Below are 18,378 nucleotides of genomic sequence, written 5' to 3' on the forward strand. Positions count from 1 at the left end.
AGAAGACAAAAAAGGATAGAAAGGGTGCAATGTACTAGAGAAAAACCTTTTCATGGATGCTACCCTAACATCTAAAGCCAAATCGAGCACCCGGTGCAAAAGGAGAAAAAAAATGCAGCACGTTGTTAGAAAAAGTATACACGTCGCATGAATCTATGGGAAGAAATCGGAGGAAGGAGGCAAAAGTTATTGATTAGAGTAGTACTTTAAATTTTTAAATTTCTAATGGGGCCCATTGTCGTGCATGACAAGAAGCTAACCACTGGAGTATGTTTTGCTAGACCGGCTAACCATGACCTAACTTCCTTTGCATCTTAGTAAAAAATGTACGCTAAAGTTGCTCCGAGATGACATCGGAAGAATCATACATGAAATGAGATGAAATGAAGGATAACAAACAACTTTCCTCGGAGAAAGGTTTAGATAGCCCAACATCAAAACATGAGGATAGGGAGAAGAGGGAGGAGAGGTTTCTCTTCGTGAAGAAGTTGTCTCTACAATGCCTCACAATCTCTAGGGGCCCAGCACCTATACCTTATCTAATTATCTCTATTTTTTATTTGAGGACCATGCTAATTTTTTTATCTCACACAATTTAGCTTTTAGGCGATATGTGAAGGCTATGTCATCATAGAAGTGAGCTTTTATTCTTGTTCTTCTTGATGCGCAACAATACCACCTAGCTTATAGGAGTCCAATTCATCATTTTGCATGCATGAAAGAGAGAAGGCAAGGAGAGAGAAAGAGTGTGTACTATCTCTTTTTCAAGAGATAGCTCATAGAAAAAAATGGACCCCAAACTTTATGGATGTGAGAGAGGATATATAACCCAAGATGCTTTGAGCAATGTGCTATGAAATAAAGTCATTGGAGAAGTTATCTCTTAGCTATCATTTTTATGAGATGGACAGACTTAGGCCCTGTTTGGATACAAACTCCTAAAGTTTAGTAGTGTACTAAAGTTTAGGACCCTCAAATTGCTAGTCCTAAAGTTTAGTACAGGGCTGTTTGGATGGACTACTAATCTTTAGGACCTTAGAGGGAAAATGTCATTTTTACCCCTCAATTACTCCTCTAAACTACCCCTGCACTGTTCACATTATTAATGCATGCGAGGGCAATAGGGGTAAAGAGGGACTTGGGGACCACTTTTAGGAGAAATAGGATCCATTAGGGGCCTGTTTGGATACACACTCATAATCTTTAGGACTTCACTTTTAGTCCACTTTTAGGACTTGTGCATCCAAACATAGGTCCTAAAAGTGCACTCATAATATTTAGGAGGGTTGTTTTCATTAGGAGGACCAAACCATCCTAATGGGTCATTTTTCTCCTAAAAGTGGTGCCCAAACCATCCTTTACCCCAGTTGCCCCTCCCCTTCTCTCTCTACGGCCGCACCCTCTCCTTCCTCCCGCGGCTCTGTCTTTCCACCTCCCGCAGATCCATTACCACATCTGCACCCTCCGCTGCCACCTCCTCCCTCCGCAGCTTCCTCCTCTTCCTACCACCACCTCTTCCCTCTGTCGTCTCCTACTCCTTTCGCGCCACCATCTCCTTCCTTGGCCGCCGCCATTTCCCCCCTTCGCCGCATCCTTCTGGGCCATCTACTTCGCTGCCGCCATCTTCTCCCTTCGCTGCCGCCTCCTAATCTCGCCGCCTCCTCCACCTTCCACCGCCGCCATCTCCTCCTGCTATCGCCTCTTCCTTCGGCCGTCGCCTCCTCAACCTATTGCCAACCCGCCCGCAGATCCATGAGGTCAGGGGCTCCCCACGCCGTCCACAAGATCCACGATTTCCTCAACCCCTCCAGTCCTCCGCCGTGCCCTCAAAGATCCGTCGGTTCCTCATGGAGGGCAACGGCAATGACGGATTGGAGGATTTGTTCCCCCAGGCCGATCCACAAATTCCCCCCTGTGGGTTGTGAACATGTTATTGTGCATGTTTGAACATGTTATTGTGGCTGTTTGAACCTTCTATATGTGGTTGTTTGAACCTTCTATATGTGGCTGTTTGAATAATAATGTGCCTCTTATTTGGTTGTTTGAATAATGTATGACTGATTTATTTTGCAATGGTCAATTAGGATGATGGTCACGAAGGAGATTCTGATGAAGAATTTTTAAATTTGGCGTGCAAGTTCATGGAGATGGAAATAGTTCGTCAAAAGAGGAATCGAGAGATTATGGAGTCCTCAATAATGCTTGGTACGTACTATGATACTTACTTCAACAAAGGGCCACCTAGGGTACCCACTATACTAGGCATACAATGGGTGCAAGAGACACTATCAAATGCAACTTCATGTTACAACATGTTTAGGATGTCTTGCACTTTATTTCATCAACTTCATGACCTGTTGGTTGAGTCTTATAGTTTGAGTGCAACTAGAAGAATGTCAACGATGGAGGCTGTTCCTATGGATAAATGGTGCGCCCCAATCACTAAGACAAGTTGCGGATCGGTTTGTAAGGTCTTTGGAAACAATAAGCCGCACATTTGATATTGTTTTATCATGTGTTATTAAGCTAGCAGTAGATATAATTAGGCCAAAGGACCCTCAGTTTACAACCATTCACCAGAGGTTGAGAAACCCTAGGTATGCTCCATATTTCAACAATTGCATAGGAGCTATAGATGGGACTCATTTACCAGTTGTGGTGCCAAATAATAAGATGGTTCAGCATAAGGGCAGACATGGATATCCTACACAGAACATGCTTGCCATTTGTGACTTCGACATGAGATTCACGTTTGTTGTTAGTGGATGGCCTGGATCAGTTCATGATATGAGAGTATTCACTGATGCCATAAATAAATATGCTAACAAGTATCCACACCCTCCTCCAGGTACAACTTTGCTCACAACATGTTGTCAAAATCATTTATATGGCAATATTGCTAACCGTATTCTCTGTACATTTGTAGGAAAGTTTTATCTAGTAGACTCTGGATATCCTAACCACTCGGGGTATCTTGCAACATACAAGGGTACGAAGTACCACCTTACTGAGTTTCTTAGTGGCCCAAATCCGAAAGGTATGAAAGAGACGTTTAATTACGCGCATTCATCACTTAGAAATGTAATTGAGAGGTCGTTCGGAGTTTTGAAGATGAAATGGAGGATTTTATTAGGAATTCCAAGTTTTCCAATGGAAAAGCAAAACAAATAATAGTAGCATGTATGGCACTTCACAATTTCATTAGGGAGAACGATAATGCGGATAGGGCCTTTCATATGTGTGATCGTGATGAAAATTTTGTTCCTTTGGCCGAAGAATCAAGCTCTGAAGGACATGAGGGAAATACCGAAGAGTCAAACAGAGACCAAAATATGAACGAATTCAGTGATAATATAGCTAATGCTTTGTTCAATAGATCATAGAGGTTTTGTATTTTTGAGTTGTAATGACATTGACGATGGACTGTGCTTAATGTTTATTGGACATTGCAAAAATATTTTGCTGATAAAGTTAAGAAAAAGGGCTGGCAAAATAAAAAAAACGGCATGTAGCACTTGCACCAGAAGAAGTGCTTTGTGCCAGAAGAAGCGCTGCGCACCAGAAGCAAGCAGCGCAACCTGCGCGCCAGAAACAGAGCAGGGGTTAGGAGTAATTAGGGGTACAAAAGTCATTTTCCCTCTAACATCCTAAAGATTAGGATTCCATCCAAACAGCCCACTCCTAAATTTTAGGACTACCAATTTCTAGCTCCTAAAGTTTAGGACACTACTAAACTTTAGGAGTTTGTATCCAAACACGCCCTAGGACCCCTTGGCCCTCCTAATGAAAATGGCCCTCCTAAAGTTTAGAGGTGCACTTTTAGGACCCATGTTTGGATGCACAAGTCCTAAAAGTGTCCTAAAAGTGAACTCCTAACATTTAGGAAGGTGTATCCAAACAGGGCCTTAGAGCTAGTGTGCTAGCTCAACTGTTGGAGGAGGCCTAACACATGAGCATCAGACCTACCATGTAGCTCTAACGGTTGGAAATGTCTTGGGCCTCCTCCGACAACGTCAATTCAACTAGCTCATGTGAATCCACCTTACCACTTTGCTTACATGAAAGAGAGAAGGTGAGGAGAGAGAGCGTACTATCTTTTTTTTTTTTGCAAAATATACCATCTCTTCTTTAAGAGCTAGGTCATATAGAGAAAGTGAGTTGCACACTCAAGATACTTTGAGCAATGTGCTATGAGACAAATCATTAGAAAGTTAACATTTTACTATTTCTTTTACTATTTCTTATATAAAATGGATAGTGCACTAACTCAATAATTAGAGAAAGTCATAGTAGTACCTTGCCTTCTCCTAGGAAGATACCTGACAGTATTTTGCATTTCGAATGTACCAAAGAGGCAAAGACCAAAGTTGACCCAAACTGTTGATCTCCACCAATACAAATCTTGACACTTCAAATTTGGGACCTGTCGGTCAGAGAGCCTATTGGGCTCCGGCTCAATAACATGTCGCTGCTGCTGACTGACAGACACACACACACACACACACACCGACAGCTACGGCCCAATCTAATCCCAGCTGGGCCATGGCGGGCCAAGTGCCGAACCCATCTCCCTCGCCGCGAACCGGTCGTCGCTTGCAAGCTTTTGCAGGGATCTCCCCGACCCAGCCAGCGCCCCGCGGCCGCGCGGCCGTCCACCTCCACTCGCAGCCCCTCCTTTCCCGCGCGTCCGCTCCACCGCAACGCCCCGCGAGCTCGTCCCCTTCAAAGCGGCCACCTCCTCCCCCGACCCCTCGCTAGCGTCGCCTCCCCCACCCTGCCCTCCACCACCTCCCCTCTTTCCCCCCATCCCCTCTCCTCCTCCCCGCAATTCCGGCTCACATGACCGTCGTCCGGGCCGCGGCCGTGCTGGTGGCCGCCGCCGCGCTCGCGATCCTCCTCCCGGGATGGGCGGCGGCGGAGTGGAGCCTCACGAAGAAGGGAAGCATCGTCACCTACGACGGGCGCTCGCTCATGATCGACGGCAAGCGGGACCTCTTCTTCTCCGGCGCCATCCACTACCCCAGGAGCCCGCCTGAGGTACGCTCCCGCGCGCGCGACTCTTCTCCCGATGAGCCGAGCCAAATGCTGTAGCGGCGTGCCGCTGCTGCTACCAGCGCCAGTCCTTGTGCGGGTCGGCTGGTCGTGGTTGATCTTGGAATTTGTTGTTGTCATGCAGATGTGGCCGAAGCTGATCGAGCGGGCCAAGGAGGGCGGGCTCAACACGATCGAGACGTACGTATTCTGGAATGCGCACGAGCCTGAGCCCGGCAAGGTAAAGGACAAATGTTCATATGGACTCTTTGGCAATCAGCCGCAGCAAAATTAAGGAGCATGCCGTCCTAGGCCTTGTTTACTTCCCTCCAAATTCCCAACTTTGGCACTATGCAAAAAGAAGATTCCCCATCACATCAAACTTGCGGTACATGCATGGAGTATTAAATGTAGACGAAATAAAAAACTAATTGCACAGTTTTGTTGTACTTTATGAGACGAATCTTTGAGCCTAATTAGTCAATATTTGGACAATAATTCACAAATACAAACGAAATGCTACAGTTGCGCATTTATGACAAAATGCCAATTTTGCCACTCCCAAATTGGAAACTAAACAAGATCCTAATTTTGGTGGTGTTGTATTTGTATATTAGACAGACAGTCAGATGCTAATTGTAGCTCATCTGTTGCACGTGTTGCAGTACAATTTCGAAGGCAGGCTCGACTTGATCAAGTACATCAAGATGATCCAGGACCACGGCATGTATGCAATTGTGCGCATTGGGCCTTTCATCCAGGCAGAATGGAACCACGGGTCAGTGCGTCCAACTAATTGTCACTCTGCTGTCCAGTATGCTCATATCATCTGATTGTTTCGTGTGTCTTCTATTTTCTCTACTCTCTCCCAGTGGTTTGCCTTATTGGCTCAGAGAGATAGGCCACATAATATTCCGGGCAAACAATGAAGCATTCAAGGTAATCAAAGAATCTAATGGTTGTAACAATGCACTCAGGAGTTGTGGACTGATGGATTTGGACTTTTCATGCAGAAAGAAATGGAGAAATTCGTGAGATTCATAGTGCAAAAGTTGAAGGATGCTGAGCTATTTGCATCTCAAGGAGGACCCATCATTCTAACACAGGTCCACTAATTTCCAATTCAGTCGCGTCATTTGTTAAACATGGTTATCGTTACCCTATTCACATAACTAATTTTATGGTCCATCGGAAGGTACCAATGGGCACCACTGGTTATAACATAGGAGGTACCAGTTTTTGGTACCGAGGTATCATTTTTTGGTATCTACGTACCAAAATCAAAGTTATAATTTTGATAGCTCTTGTTACCTTCTGATGGACTGTAAAAAGGCTCTATTTACATATGTTCAACACATGCCACGATTCACTCTTTGCATGTATGCACAGATCGAGAATGAGTATGGGAACATAAAAAAAGATCATAAAACAGAGGGTGACAAATACCTTGAATGGGCGGCTCAAATGGCCCTTAGCACACAAACCGGAGTTCCATGGATAATGTGCAAGCAGTCTTCAGCTCCTGGTGAAGTGGTAACTTTCTGATCAGTGGTGAATATCTGTACATAATTTTTTTAATGGCTCAGAAGATTTTTACTGCAAGTCTATCTTGAAAGTATTAATGAATACTATTCAGAACCGGAAGAACATTATATCGCTTTCCCTTAAAAAAACATTAAATCACTTAGAAGTGGCATGCTCTTTTCTATTGAAAGAGTTGAATTAGTTCAGTTTAATCTTTTAATTTGTTTCTCGCTCTCACTAGATCCCTACTTGCAACGGAAGGCATTGTGGAGACACATGGACACTACTTGACAAAGATAAGCCTATGCTTTGGACTGAGAACTGGACTGCACAGTAAGTTCAAGTAATTCACACTCAACATTCTTTTTTCACCAATTGTGTAAGTACTATTTTAGCCAACACAACTAACAATGGAATTGCACAATGGAAAGAATGGAGTGGGATGGAATATGTCGCACTGCTAATAAAAAAAATTCTAACGCTGTAATGAAATGATTTATGACCACCCAATCATGTTGCACTTTTTCATCTGTGTGGTTACCATTAGGTTCTTGCAGCATCCTATCCTTGAGCCATGTTCCCTTTTTGTTTAAGAACTGGCCACTCTGTATTTAATTCCGAATCAGAAGTTCCATCCCCTATTTCGTTGAGGAAACCGTTGTACGCATACTTACATATTAGAATATAGGAAGTAAGAAAGATATAATTGAATAATGAAGCACCATTGCACCACCAGTTAGCAGATGGACTGCATATAAACAACAAAGTAAACTGCCCTATGCACCAACTAAAGCAAAACTAATAACCTGAAAGCTAAAGGTCTGCTGTGCTTTAGGATATAGTTAGTGCAATGTTTGCTAATTCTAGCACATTTTTCTGTTAATCTCCATAAATGGTCCTCTTAACTAACAAGTGCATTCTAAATTAGGAAAAAAATAAGTGCTTTGCACTGCCTAAAATAAAAAGGCTATTCTCTGTTCTGTAAACAATGGGTCCCCCATCCCTGCACACACGAAAGCTACATACATGAAGAAGTAATATCTTCTTCTATTTTTCCTTGGCATACGCAGATTCAGAGCATATGGTGATCAATTAGCTATGCGTTCAGCTGAGGACATTGCATATGCTGTCTTACGATTTTTTGCAAAGGGTGGGTCATTGGTTAACTACTACATGGTACGTACTTTCATTTAACTTTTGAATACATTTTCAAATACTTACAGGGAAGTATGGAGATTTATTACGGAATTTCATTTTAACTTGTCAACAGTATCATGGTGGAACAAATTTTGGAAGGACTGGCGCTTCTTATGTGCTGACCGGATACTATGATGAAGCTCCCATGGATGAATATGGTTAGATCGTATCACCATAACATTTCTGTATTAATTTTTATATTCTTCATTAATGGTCCTCTTAAGAAATATCTAATATGGTCCATGTATTTTCACAGGTATGTGCAAGGAGCCCAAATTTGGGCATCTTAGGGACTTGCACAATGTAATAAGGTCATACCAGAAAGCATTCCTCACGGGAGAACATTCATCTGAGAAGTTGGGTCATGGGTATGAGGTTGGGAATAACTTCCTCCATCATCTCAGAACCTGAAAACATAGATTATTGTTTGACACTGTTTTATGGCCTATAAATCAATAATCTTCCATGTTGTGATTATTGCAGGCACACACCTTCGAGTTGCCTGAAGATAACCTGTGCCTCTCTTTCCTCTCCAACAACAACACAGGGGAAGATGGTACGGTGACCTTCCGAGGGGAGAAGCACTATGTGCCTAGCCGTTCTGTCTCCATTCTTGCAGGGTGCAAGAACGTGGTTTACAATACCAAGAGAGTATGTTTGCTTACACTTAGCCGCAACTGAATTAGGACCTAGGTTTGAGGTGAACATAGGGCTTTGATTCATATTATGACTATTTGGCAGGTGTTTGTACAACACAGTGAAAGGTCATTCCATACCTCAGAGGTGACGAGCAAGAACAAATCGTGGGAAATGTACTCAGAACAGATTCCGAAGTTTCACAAGACTAAAGTCAGGACAAAGGAACCTCTGGAGCAATATAACCAAACAAAGGACGCTAGTGACTACTTGTGGTACACCACAAGGTATCAGTCCGTCTATTGTGCTTAGAGTTTTAGCTCAACGTGCAGAAAATTCACTTGGCTGTATTTTTGTTTGTTATTATGTGCAGCTTTCGTTTGGAGTCAGACGATTTGCCCTTTAGAGGTGATATCCGGCCTGTGCTTCAGGTCAAAAGTACTGCACACTCGATGGTTGGATTTGCCAATGATGCCTTCGTAGGTAACTTGGACCAACTCTGTAACAATCTTGTTCCTCCAAAGACACTTGCCTGTTGCAAGTACAAATTATTGTACTGATCAAAATCACCGTCTTCGTAGGAAGTGGGCGTGGAAGCAAGCAGGTAAAGGGTTTCATGTTCGAAAAACCTGTTGATCTGAAAGTAGGTGTGAACCATATCACATTGCTGTCGTCAGCGATGGGAATGAAGGTAAGAATTTGTCGAAACTATGAAATATGTTTGCAAACAAATTTCATAGTTTTGGTCACAGTTTGCAACTTGGAATGGCTGATTTGGTTGTAATGGTCTAATGGAGGTAGACAGACACTTTTCTTTAAAGGCGGGCATATGTAATTTATATCATAACTGGTAGGGGATGGGTGTGCTCAGTTAATGCAATAATCCTGAGCCATCAGCTCCAAATTTGCATTTTTTTCGCTATCTTCTGCAGGACAGTGGTGGCGAACTTGCTGAAGTAAAGGGAGGCATTCAGGAGTGCCTAATCCAAGGTCTCAACACTGGGACGTTGGATTTACAGGTCAATGGCTGGGGCCATAAGGTAAGTTGAAAAGATACTCATTTCCTTGGAAGGACAATGCGACCGTGTGGTAAGACCTGAAATCCTCCACACACTTGGTTCCAAATAGGCTGCACTGGAAGGTGAGGACAAGGAGATCTATTCGGAAAAAGGTATGGGCAAAGTTCAGTGGAAACCGGCCCAGAATGACCAGCCGGCCACTTGGTATAAGGTAAGTTGAATCACGAATAGGAACACCTCAGATTTTGGAAACATCAAACATCCATTTCGATTTTTGTTGCAATCCTCAGTGTTACTATCTTCACTGCCATGCTAGAGATACTTTGATGAGCCAGATGGAGATGACCCGGTTGTTCTTGATATGAGCTCAATGAGCAAGGGCATGATTTATGTGAATGGTGAAGGCATAGGTCGATACTGGGTCTCATACAGAACTCTTGATGGAACTCCTTCTCAAGCACTGTAAGTCTGTAAGCAAGTTCACCTTCAGTTGAAGCAGGCCTACAGTTCTTGGCCTACAAACCTGCAGAAACAAAACTCATTTCATTTTCCTCTCCCACCCTCCCTTCAGGTACCATATTCCTCGTCCTTTCTTGAAATCCAAGGACAACCTCTTGGTTGTGTTCGAGGAGGAGATGGGCAAGCCGGATGGCATCCTTGTCCAGACGGTGACGAGAGACGACATTTGCGTGCTGCTCTCGGAGCACAACCCAGCGCAGATCAAGACGTGGGACACGGATGGTGACAAAATCAAGCTCATTGCAGAAGATCACAGCACGCGGGGCACATTGTCGTGCCCCCCAAAGAAGACAATCCAGGAGGTCGTTTTTGCCAGCTTTGGCAACCCGGAGGGCATGTGCGGCAACTTCACTGTAGGCACTTGCCACACTCCCAATGCAAAGCAGGTCGTTGAGAAGGTACACACTTCTTCGTGCTGATGCATGTTACCATCTGTAGTGTTTCTTAAACCTACTCCATCGCACCCACAACCACAAACAACGTTTTCGACTCTTGACTGATACTGACCTGTGGAATGGAATGGACAGGAATGCCTCGGCAAGCCGTCTTGCGTGCTGCCGGTGGAGCACACATTGTACGGAGCAGACATCAACTGCCCATCAACAACTGCCACACTGGGGGTGCAGGTGAGATGCAGTTGGGAGAAGAAGGGTGCTTGAGAATAACGAGATGGATGCTGCCAGTTGATGCCTCAGCGTTTTTGTTTGTTCATCCCCTTCGGTTCAGCAATGACGCTTATGCCCCATTGGTCTGCCGCTGCGATTGAAATGTGATTGGAACATTGCTTGATCTGGGAGCTAAAATGAAACGAGTGAAAGGGTAGATGCTGATCAGACCGAAGATGTGTGTTTCCCCCTCTTTTCCTTCCGCGTCATGTTGTTTCATGTAATGTAACCATCACAATATATAGATGTTGAATAATCATGATTGATAGTATAGATCTTAGGGCATTCCAACTTTTAAGCAAAAGACTGTTCGAGATTGGACTGACTGGATTGCTTCCTGCAACGGGGATATGAGTGTTCCCGTTCAGAAAAAAAAATGGAGATGAGTGCTGTGACTCTAATCCGACAACTTTGATACTGCAAATGCTGTGCATGCTGACCTTTCTTCCACTTTGTATACAGAATATGTCAATTTTACAACTTTGACGTAACGGACCGGACGAACCGGCCCCGCGTCGTTCCCGCTTGAGCAACTCAGGCAGCGACCATGCACCCCCCTCCTCTCCTTCCCTCCCCTCGCCGCTGTCGGAGGGGCCTGTTGGAAGCCCGTGTCGGCCCCTAGGACGGCGACGGCGGGGTTTTCATTGCCGGCTTTGGCTGTGGGTGTCTGTCCCAGGCGGGGGACATGGCGGATCCACCGGAACTAGTGACAGCGACGGCTTGGGGTGGCGAATCCGGCGCCTTGGAGGCTAAATCCATGCGGAGACGGAGGCAAAGGCCATGGAAGAGCGGCGCGGCGGATTGCGGCGACCGGGCCTGAGCGCGAGGCGGAGACGGAGGCGAGGCGGCGGTGGCCGGCCCAGCCGCGCGCCGATGTGGGATGGAGGACGCGGCGACCTTGGCGGCTCACCCCTGGCGGATCGGGGAGGCTGCGGAGGCGGCGGCCGCAGGCAATTGCAGCAGAAGGAGGGCCGACGGCGCGGTGGCGGCTCAGTGCGGGAACGGCGATGCAACATGGAGCGGTGGTCGATTGGGGGAAGGCCGCGAGAGGTGGCTGCGCGTGCGTGAAGGCGCGTGGTGCACACGACCGGCCAGCGGCAGCGGTTGGTGCGGTGTGAGGCCGGTCGCCCAGCGTGGGACGAGCAGCGGACAGGCGCGGAGCGAGCAGGCCACAGAAGCAGGGACGACGCGAGGACCCCAACAACGGAGGTGGAGGTACAACAGCGTGGCGTGTGGAGGCGCGGCGGCGGCACCGCCCCGGATGAGCTGCCGTGGTTGTGGTCCGGGAGTGGAGCGTGCAGTGAGGGTCGAGATGCTCCGGGCAAAAGCCCTCGCCGACGTTCTTGCTCGTGGAGATGACGGCGGAGCCATAGGGCATAATTTTCCCCGTTGGGGACGTCATGTTGTAGCCTCAACCCTGCTGCACGGGGTTCTCTGGGTGAAAACGTTCTTTAGATCTTGGATGAGCAACGGTGGCGCCATTGGCGTTGTGCCCTCCTTGGAGGCATCGTCTCTAGAGACCCAACTCGATTTGTAGCATTGTTGGTCCATTGGTTATGGGTGGCCGCATCCGGTGGCGGCAATTCCGCCGCGTGGCAAGCTGGACAGGTGTTGCCGAGCCCACGTGGAGGCGGTCGCAGTTATGGTCGCAACCAGGGGTTGTCACATGGTTGTTGGATTTGGCTGCTTGTAGCGGATCACGACGGTTGGCGTTGCCTGGCAACGGTCAGTGCGATGAGGGACATCATCGGAGGACGACGCTTGCAGTAATGGCATCGTGGGACGACTAAGCTTGCAGCGGACCGTGGCGGGTTGCTCAGCTTCGCTGGGCTATCTAATGCGGTACATCGTTCAAAGACGGCGCAAAGCGACTTCTTTAGCTTGCTAGCACGGTGGCGGAGGCTATGTGCGCGGGTGAAGTAACGAGGAGATGTCGACCTGCGGTGGCGGCTTGGTTGATTGATGGAGATCTTAGGGAGTAAGGCAACATTGCTCACCACTCTGACAGTAACAAAAGAAACGGATCCGTGACGTGGAGTACTGTGGCGGGTGTGGCGAGACCCCCACGTGCGGTGTTTCTTTGAGGCGATGAGAGCGAGGTGGGGTCCAATGGCGGATGTGACGAGGTCCCGCGCGTTATGTTATCGTGGTGGCGACTGCGAGGCAGCTTGCGAAAGGTCCAGATTCGGTAGTATCACCCTGTCAGGTGGAGTGTGGTGTTGCAGCGGCATTACGACGGAGGATCCCGCATGGCGTGGCCTGCTCGGTGCGGTGCGGTCTGTTTCTCTCGGTTCCCTGCTGACACAGGGCCATGTGTGAAGGTTTTGGTGACTACATTAGCGTGAGAATGTTGGTGGGGGCTGCGGTAAGGCTTCGGTTCTACTGCCGTTGTCAGGCGGAGTAAAATTCGCTTGAGATGAGTTGAGTTCGACGCGTGTTGATGTCCCAATCTGATCGGGTGATATGTTGTTGAGTTAAGTTGATTTGCGATGGTATGGTGCGCTATGTGTTTGTGTTGCTTTGTTCCCATTTGTTGTTTTCGCGCAGCCTGGGTTTCATCTTATTTTTAATATAAAAAGAATATGTCAATTTTTAAATTATTGAACAATGAAAGAAGGACAAATGATCTGTATTACCTCTTGCAATGAGCTAACTATCAAAATATTTGCTTTTGCAATTGATTTATTGCACGTGGGCATCGTTTAAAAAAAAGAATATGTCAATTTTTAAATTATTGAACAATGAATGAAGGACAAATGATCTGTATTACCTCTTGCAATGAGCTAACTATCAAAAGATTTGCTTTTGTAATTGATTTATTGCACGTGGGCACGTTGGAAAATACGAACAAAAAAGGGGGGGGGCGTTGCGAGAATCGAACTCGCGACCTCTCGCACCCAAAGCGAGAATCATACCACTAGACCAAACGCCCTCAGATGATATTTTATGGTTTGTATTCTATTTACACAAACATAACTACAAATTGTACCTTTTCCCTCCAAAAATTCCCTCTTTTCCTCACGAATTCTCGTTTCCCTCGCTTCCTCCACCTACATCTCTTGCCCTTGTCACCTCGCACACGCAGATTCCCCAGTACCCCGCTGCCCCCCACCCGCCTCGCCATAACCAGATGGCGAGCGCCGCCGACGACCTGGACCTCCTGCTCTCCCTGGGCGAGGCCGTCCCGGAGACCCCTCCCTCCTCCCCGCGCGCCGCCGATGGCCCCGGGTCCGGCGGCGCCTTCACACCTCCGAGGACGGCGCGGCCCGGCGGCACCGACATGTCCGTCTTCCGCGACGCCGTCAAGGATTACCTCGAGGCGGCCCCCGAATCCACCTCCCGGCTCCCCGAGCGCCCCAAGCGGCCCAAGGCCACCGAGACCCTCGTCGACAAGTACTCCGGCCTCCGCATCAAGCACCTGACGCTCTCGCCCCTCGAGATCAGCAACCGCTTCGCCGACATCCGATTCGTGCGCATCACCGCGATAAAGTGAGGTTCCTTTTCCCGATCCACCCCGCTGCTGGGTTATTCAGGTTTTTAGCTCATCGATTTATTGGGCGTTTTTCTTTTCCCTGTGCGTGTGTGCAGGAACTCTGTGGGGAGCGACAGGTTCTCGGGCTGCTGGGCGACGGCGGGGGTGTTGCTAGACAAGGGCGTGCCGCGGGTGAGCGCGAAGGGGACCAGCTACAGCATCTGGAAGATGGGCGCCCTGGACGAGACCGAGGTATCGTTGTTCCTGTTTGGGGATGCGCATGTCCACTACTCCGGCGCTGCCGTTGGCTCCGTGTTCGCGCTGCTGAATGGAAATGTTCGCATGGACAATGGGGTACTTCTCGGCTGGCATTTTGATGTTTTTGGTCGCTTGTCAGCTGTTCTGTTGCTGATTTCAATGTGTTGGTGATGTTGCTGTGCAGGGCAAAGGGTTCTCTGTGAGTGTTGCTTCAGTGGGGCAGATGTTCAAGATGGGAGTTGCAGCGGACTTCAGTCTCTGCAAAGGGAAGAGGAAAGACGGGGTGGCTTGCACCATGGCGATAAATAAGTAAGTGTCTTCAAACCCATGGAATGTCTTGTCATTTCAGTAGCTTCCTATCAGTAAACTTTGGAAAATTCCGAAACAACGATGTACACAAAAGTAGTGAGAAGCTTTTGTGATCAGTGATTGCCACAGCTTTTCACAGATATCAGCAGAAGGTATAATGCGCTAATGTGGCACATTTTCAAGCATGTGGCTATGTGATTGTCTTCTTGCTCTCGGACTCAGACTCTTAGCAAGATGAGCTTTACTGTTTTTTATTGCCTAAAGCATCTCCTGCATATTATGTCTCAACTACAAGAATGTATCAAAGCTGCCATTATGTGACTAGATTCTCCTCTCTTTTTCCAGGAGCAAAGGAGCATATTGCAAATTTCATTCGTCGGTAAGGATATACCCAACATTCAGCAACTGATATGAATAATTGGATATGCATGTTGCATGATTCATCATGCTTCTTTCATTTTTGCAGAAGACATCACAGAAGTACACTACTGGCAGAGTGGAGCTTAAGGGCGGGTAAGGAAAACCTTAAAAAGGAGTACTAGTCCTTTCCTTGATGGCTCCGCATTTTATGTTTCTTTTGTTCGTCCTGATATAATTACACAGTATCATTTTGGGCCATGCGTCATTATATACGATGACTTTTTCCTTTCAGAAACTTTCAATTTGCTTCCAAACTTCGATCTGAAGGGATTTACATGGTCAACCGGTCCTCAGAACAACCCAACCCAAGAAAGCCATTCCAACCAGTTAAAGTAATGTCAATCGATGGGCTAAAAAGGGCTTTAAGGTATGTAAACTTGTAAAGAGCTATTTGACATTAGCTGCTCCGTCTACCTAATCTACTGGTTGTTCACCTGCGCCTGATATTTGACTAGTTTGTATTTACTGTTCTTTTCAATTCTGTTTGGTGATGACTAAAAAAAATGAATGCTGTCGTGTTTCCTTAAAAGACCAATTTACCACTGTTCCATCATGGCCATTGCACTGGTTATTTGCATTTGGATTGTGGTATACTCCCTGCGTCCCAAATTGTAGGTTGTTTTGGCTTTTCTAGGTGCATATGCACCTAAATATAGTGTATGTCTAGATGCATATAAACATCTGTGAACCTAGAAAAGTCAAAACGACCTACAATTTGAAATGGAGGGAGTTGGATTTAGAGCCTGTCATTCAAAAGGAAATATAAACAGAACCCAATTCTGCAGTTACACCTTTTGGAGATTATCTAGTGTTATATAATTGTGAACGAAATTCTATGCCTAAATTTGTGACATCTTACAGGATTCTTTGATGAATGTAATCCAGCTTCTGATTAAAGTATGCAGGACTGCAGTAGCCTTCGAAATAGTATGAAATGATTGATGTTGTCATGCTTAAGTTCTGATTTTTCTGTGCAGCAATGCAGATAGAGTAACTACTAAGAACCAGTCTCAGGGTATAAGATTTCTTTCCCATGTTACAGGTAACCTATTTTTCCCCTTCACAAGTAATTAGAATTGAACTTAGCACCAAATTCATGAAAGAAACTGTCATCAGATTGGCGCCTATTACTGACTGATAAACTCCCATCTGCATAATAAATCAGCTAATATGGACAATAGGAGATCAACTGTCCAAAGCAATGGTTCTACAAACCAACAGCAACAGAAATCAAAGTTCAGCTTGAACAAAAGGTCAGTCACAATATGCCGTGCTTTGCTTAAAATGGTCTTCAATTTTCTATTAGTCATCAGTGACATCAAAATAAACAAGCTTGTGATTTGTAGTTCGTCATCATCTGGCGCCAAAGGACCACCCATGCAGGGTTTGGGTAAGCCAGAACAAGATTTCAAGAGACGAAAAGTGAATAATCCACCAGAGAATATCGTTGAGCTTGATGCAGTCAGCTCAGACGATGATGAGATCAATATAGTACTGCGACGCTGATTGTCGAGTCATGTACTAGGAATGGCAATGTACTAAAAATGGTATAAAGTTTCCAAAAAAAACTAAAAATGGTATAAGCAAGAGTTTTCAGGAATATTTCATTCACATGCTGTACCCAGGGAATAGACAGATTATCAGATAACCATCATTTTCTGTATAGTATATTGTGCTGTACAAGATTCGTCAATTTTCGTCATTTTCACCTGTTTGTCTGTTGAACAGCAACAAGGGTGCTCGGGTAGACCCCCGGCGTTTGGCCATTGGGCGGCCATAATTGATTGGGCGGTGCGCCCCTTTCGGAACAAGTGCATTTGCCTTTTGACTTTGCGATCGAATTTTCGTTGTGCTACATGGTCTCTTGGATTCATGAATTACCTAGGAGTACACGTTACGTTGAGTCGTTGAGCACGACTTGTAAATACATATCTTAAAGCAACTCTAAAAGTTCCTTAAAATTACTTCAAAATCTTTAATTTTTTTTTACCTCCAACAGCCTCTCCATCCTTCCCGTAAAAGTAAAAATACGCAGACGTTAAAAACACAGATCGGTGCTTCCCCAATCGCCAGAACTGCTCCTTTCTGCGTGCTATCCGTTCCCACTGCTCGAAGCCCGTCGAGTTGAAGTAGGCGCGGACAGGCTCCTTGTCGCCTCCGCACGCGGCCTCGACCTGGGCGCGCCGCCGGCGCTCGGGATGGAGAGCGAAACCGCCGCCGCCGCGGGCAGGGAGAGTGGCGGCGGCAGGGGGGTTCCGGTGCACGACCAAGGGTGATGCCTACAGCTATGGTGTCGTGCTCTTGGAGCTCCTATCGGGGAAGAAGCCGATTGATCCTAATGAGTTTGGAGACAACAACCTTGTTGGATGGGTGGGTGAAGCAGATGGTGAAGGAGAACAGAAGCTGTGGGATCTTTCGATCCTACCCTGACAAACACAAAGTCAGGGGAAGCTGAGCTCTACCAGTACCTGAAGATCGCTTGTGAGTGCCTTGATGACCGGCCAAAGAGGAGGCCAACCATGAACCGTCCGTCTTTTGAGATTGACCAGTACTTTTGGGGCAAAATTTACCAAAAACTATCCACCTGCCTGGTTACGAACGTACCCGTTCGCCCGCACAGGAACGCCTCCTCCCGCCGCCCCCGGACAGCCGCCGCTCGCCGCCCGCCGCCCGAGCAGCATGTGATGGCAGATGCCGACGGGGAGGATGCCTGGAAGTGCGCGAGGTCATGGCGGCGACGAAGCCAGGCGGCCGCCGGTTGCCCCGGGCATCATCGAGCACCACCGCCGTCGCGGCGAAGCGCGGCTGGTACGGCGCCGGAGGCAGCCGCACGGTGGCCTGCTGGCCGCCGGCGAGCGGCGGCTTGTCCGTGGAGGAGCACGGCCATGGCGGGGAGGAGGAGCAGAAGCAACGCGCAGGCGCGGTTGGTGCACGGCGTTTAGACCTCAGAGGATTCTTTTTTGCAGGCTTGTTGGATACGGGAGCCGGAAAAATGAAATCGATCGATGATTTCGATTTCAACTCGATTTATTCGTCTCGCGTGCGTTTTTGTTTACATTGTGATTTGAATCTTCGAGGATTGAGCTGTCCAGAGATGCCAGACGGCTAAGGTTGGCAGGAGTTAATGATGGCTAGCGGGAGGAAGAAGGGGCTGACAAAGCGGACCCTCTCATGAGAGAGGAAAAGAGTTGAGGGGATAAACCGTGGATGACACAGGTCCACGCGATAGTTTATTTAAAAGTCACATATACTCAAACCAAACACAACCAATCACTAATCACTAGATGCGATAAACTCGCACCGTGAACACCAAACAAAAGAGAACCAG

The 18,378-nt window shown here is 46.9% G+C and overlaps 2 protein-coding genes and 1 non-coding gene across 3 annotated transcripts; 2 read left to right on the forward strand and 1 right to left on the reverse strand.

The window, feature by feature from the left end:
* The first annotated feature begins 4,798 nt into the window (after positions 1-4,798).
* LOC101776986 (beta-galactosidase 12) lies at positions 4,799-11,006 on the forward strand. Its single transcript, XM_004959574.2, has 19 exons — positions 4,799-5,037; positions 5,177-5,272; positions 5,697-5,809; positions 5,904-5,970; positions 6,045-6,137; positions 6,421-6,564; positions 6,797-6,888; positions 7,626-7,731; positions 7,826-7,910; positions 8,009-8,127; positions 8,236-8,403; positions 8,494-8,675; positions 8,762-8,871; positions 8,970-9,079; positions 9,321-9,428; positions 9,517-9,618; positions 9,724-9,869; positions 9,979-10,324; positions 10,454-11,006. The coding sequence occupies exons 1-19, from the start codon at positions 4,840-4,842 to the stop codon at positions 10,583-10,585; spliced, it is 2,517 nt and encodes an 838-aa protein (XP_004959631.1). The 5' UTR covers positions 4,799-4,839; the 3' UTR covers positions 10,586-11,006.
* A 2,445-nt stretch (positions 11,007-13,451) lies between these two features.
* TRNAP-UGG lies at positions 13,452-13,523 on the reverse strand. Its single transcript has one exon. It is a non-coding gene; the product is annotated as a tRNA-Pro (tRNA).
* Positions 13,524-13,662: 139 nt separating this feature from the next.
* Positions 13,663-16,861, forward strand: LOC101783037 (protein MCM10 homolog). The gene is made up of 9 exons (XM_004957436.4): positions 13,663-14,080; positions 14,180-14,417; positions 14,506-14,630; positions 14,976-15,009; positions 15,097-15,143; positions 15,283-15,417; positions 16,028-16,092; positions 16,216-16,303; positions 16,397-16,861. The coding sequence occupies exons 1-9, from the start codon at positions 13,722-13,724 to the stop codon at positions 16,554-16,556; spliced, it is 1,251 nt and encodes a 416-aa protein (XP_004957493.1). The 5' UTR covers positions 13,663-13,721; the 3' UTR covers positions 16,557-16,861.
* Positions 16,862-18,378: the final 1,517 nt, after the last annotated feature.

This window comes from Setaria italica, chromosome II, assembly GCF_000263155.2.
Source record: "Setaria italica strain Yugu1 chromosome II, Setaria_italica_v2.0, whole genome shotgun sequence".
NCBI lineage: Eukaryota > Viridiplantae > Streptophyta > Magnoliopsida > Poales > Poaceae > Setaria > Setaria italica.

Excerpts from the sequence above, each read along its gene's own strand:
- LOC101776986 (XM_004959574.2), top strand. The coding sequence starts at position 4,840 with ATGACCGTCGTCCGGGCCGCGGCCGTGCTGGTGGCCGCCGCCGCGCTC. Across the intron at positions 7,732-7,825 it reads CATTGGTTAACTACTACATG|TATCATGGTGGAACAAATTT; the intron begins GTACGTACTTTC and ends ACTTGTCAACAG. Across the intron at positions 7,911-8,008 it reads AGCTCCCATGGATGAATATG|GTATGTGCAAGGAGCCCAAA; the intron begins GTTAGATCGTAT and ends GTATTTTCACAG.
- LOC101783037 (XM_004957436.4), top strand. The coding sequence starts at position 13,722 with ATGGCGAGCGCCGCCGACGACCTGGACCTCCTGCTCTCCCTGGGCGAG. Across the intron at positions 14,081-14,179 it reads GTGCGCATCACCGCGATAAA|GAACTCTGTGGGGAGCGACA; the intron begins GTGAGGTTCCTT and ends GCGTGTGTGCAG. Across the intron at positions 16,093-16,215 it reads ATTTCTTTCCCATGTTACAG|CTAATATGGACAATAGGAGA; the intron begins GTAACCTATTTT and ends ATAATAAATCAG.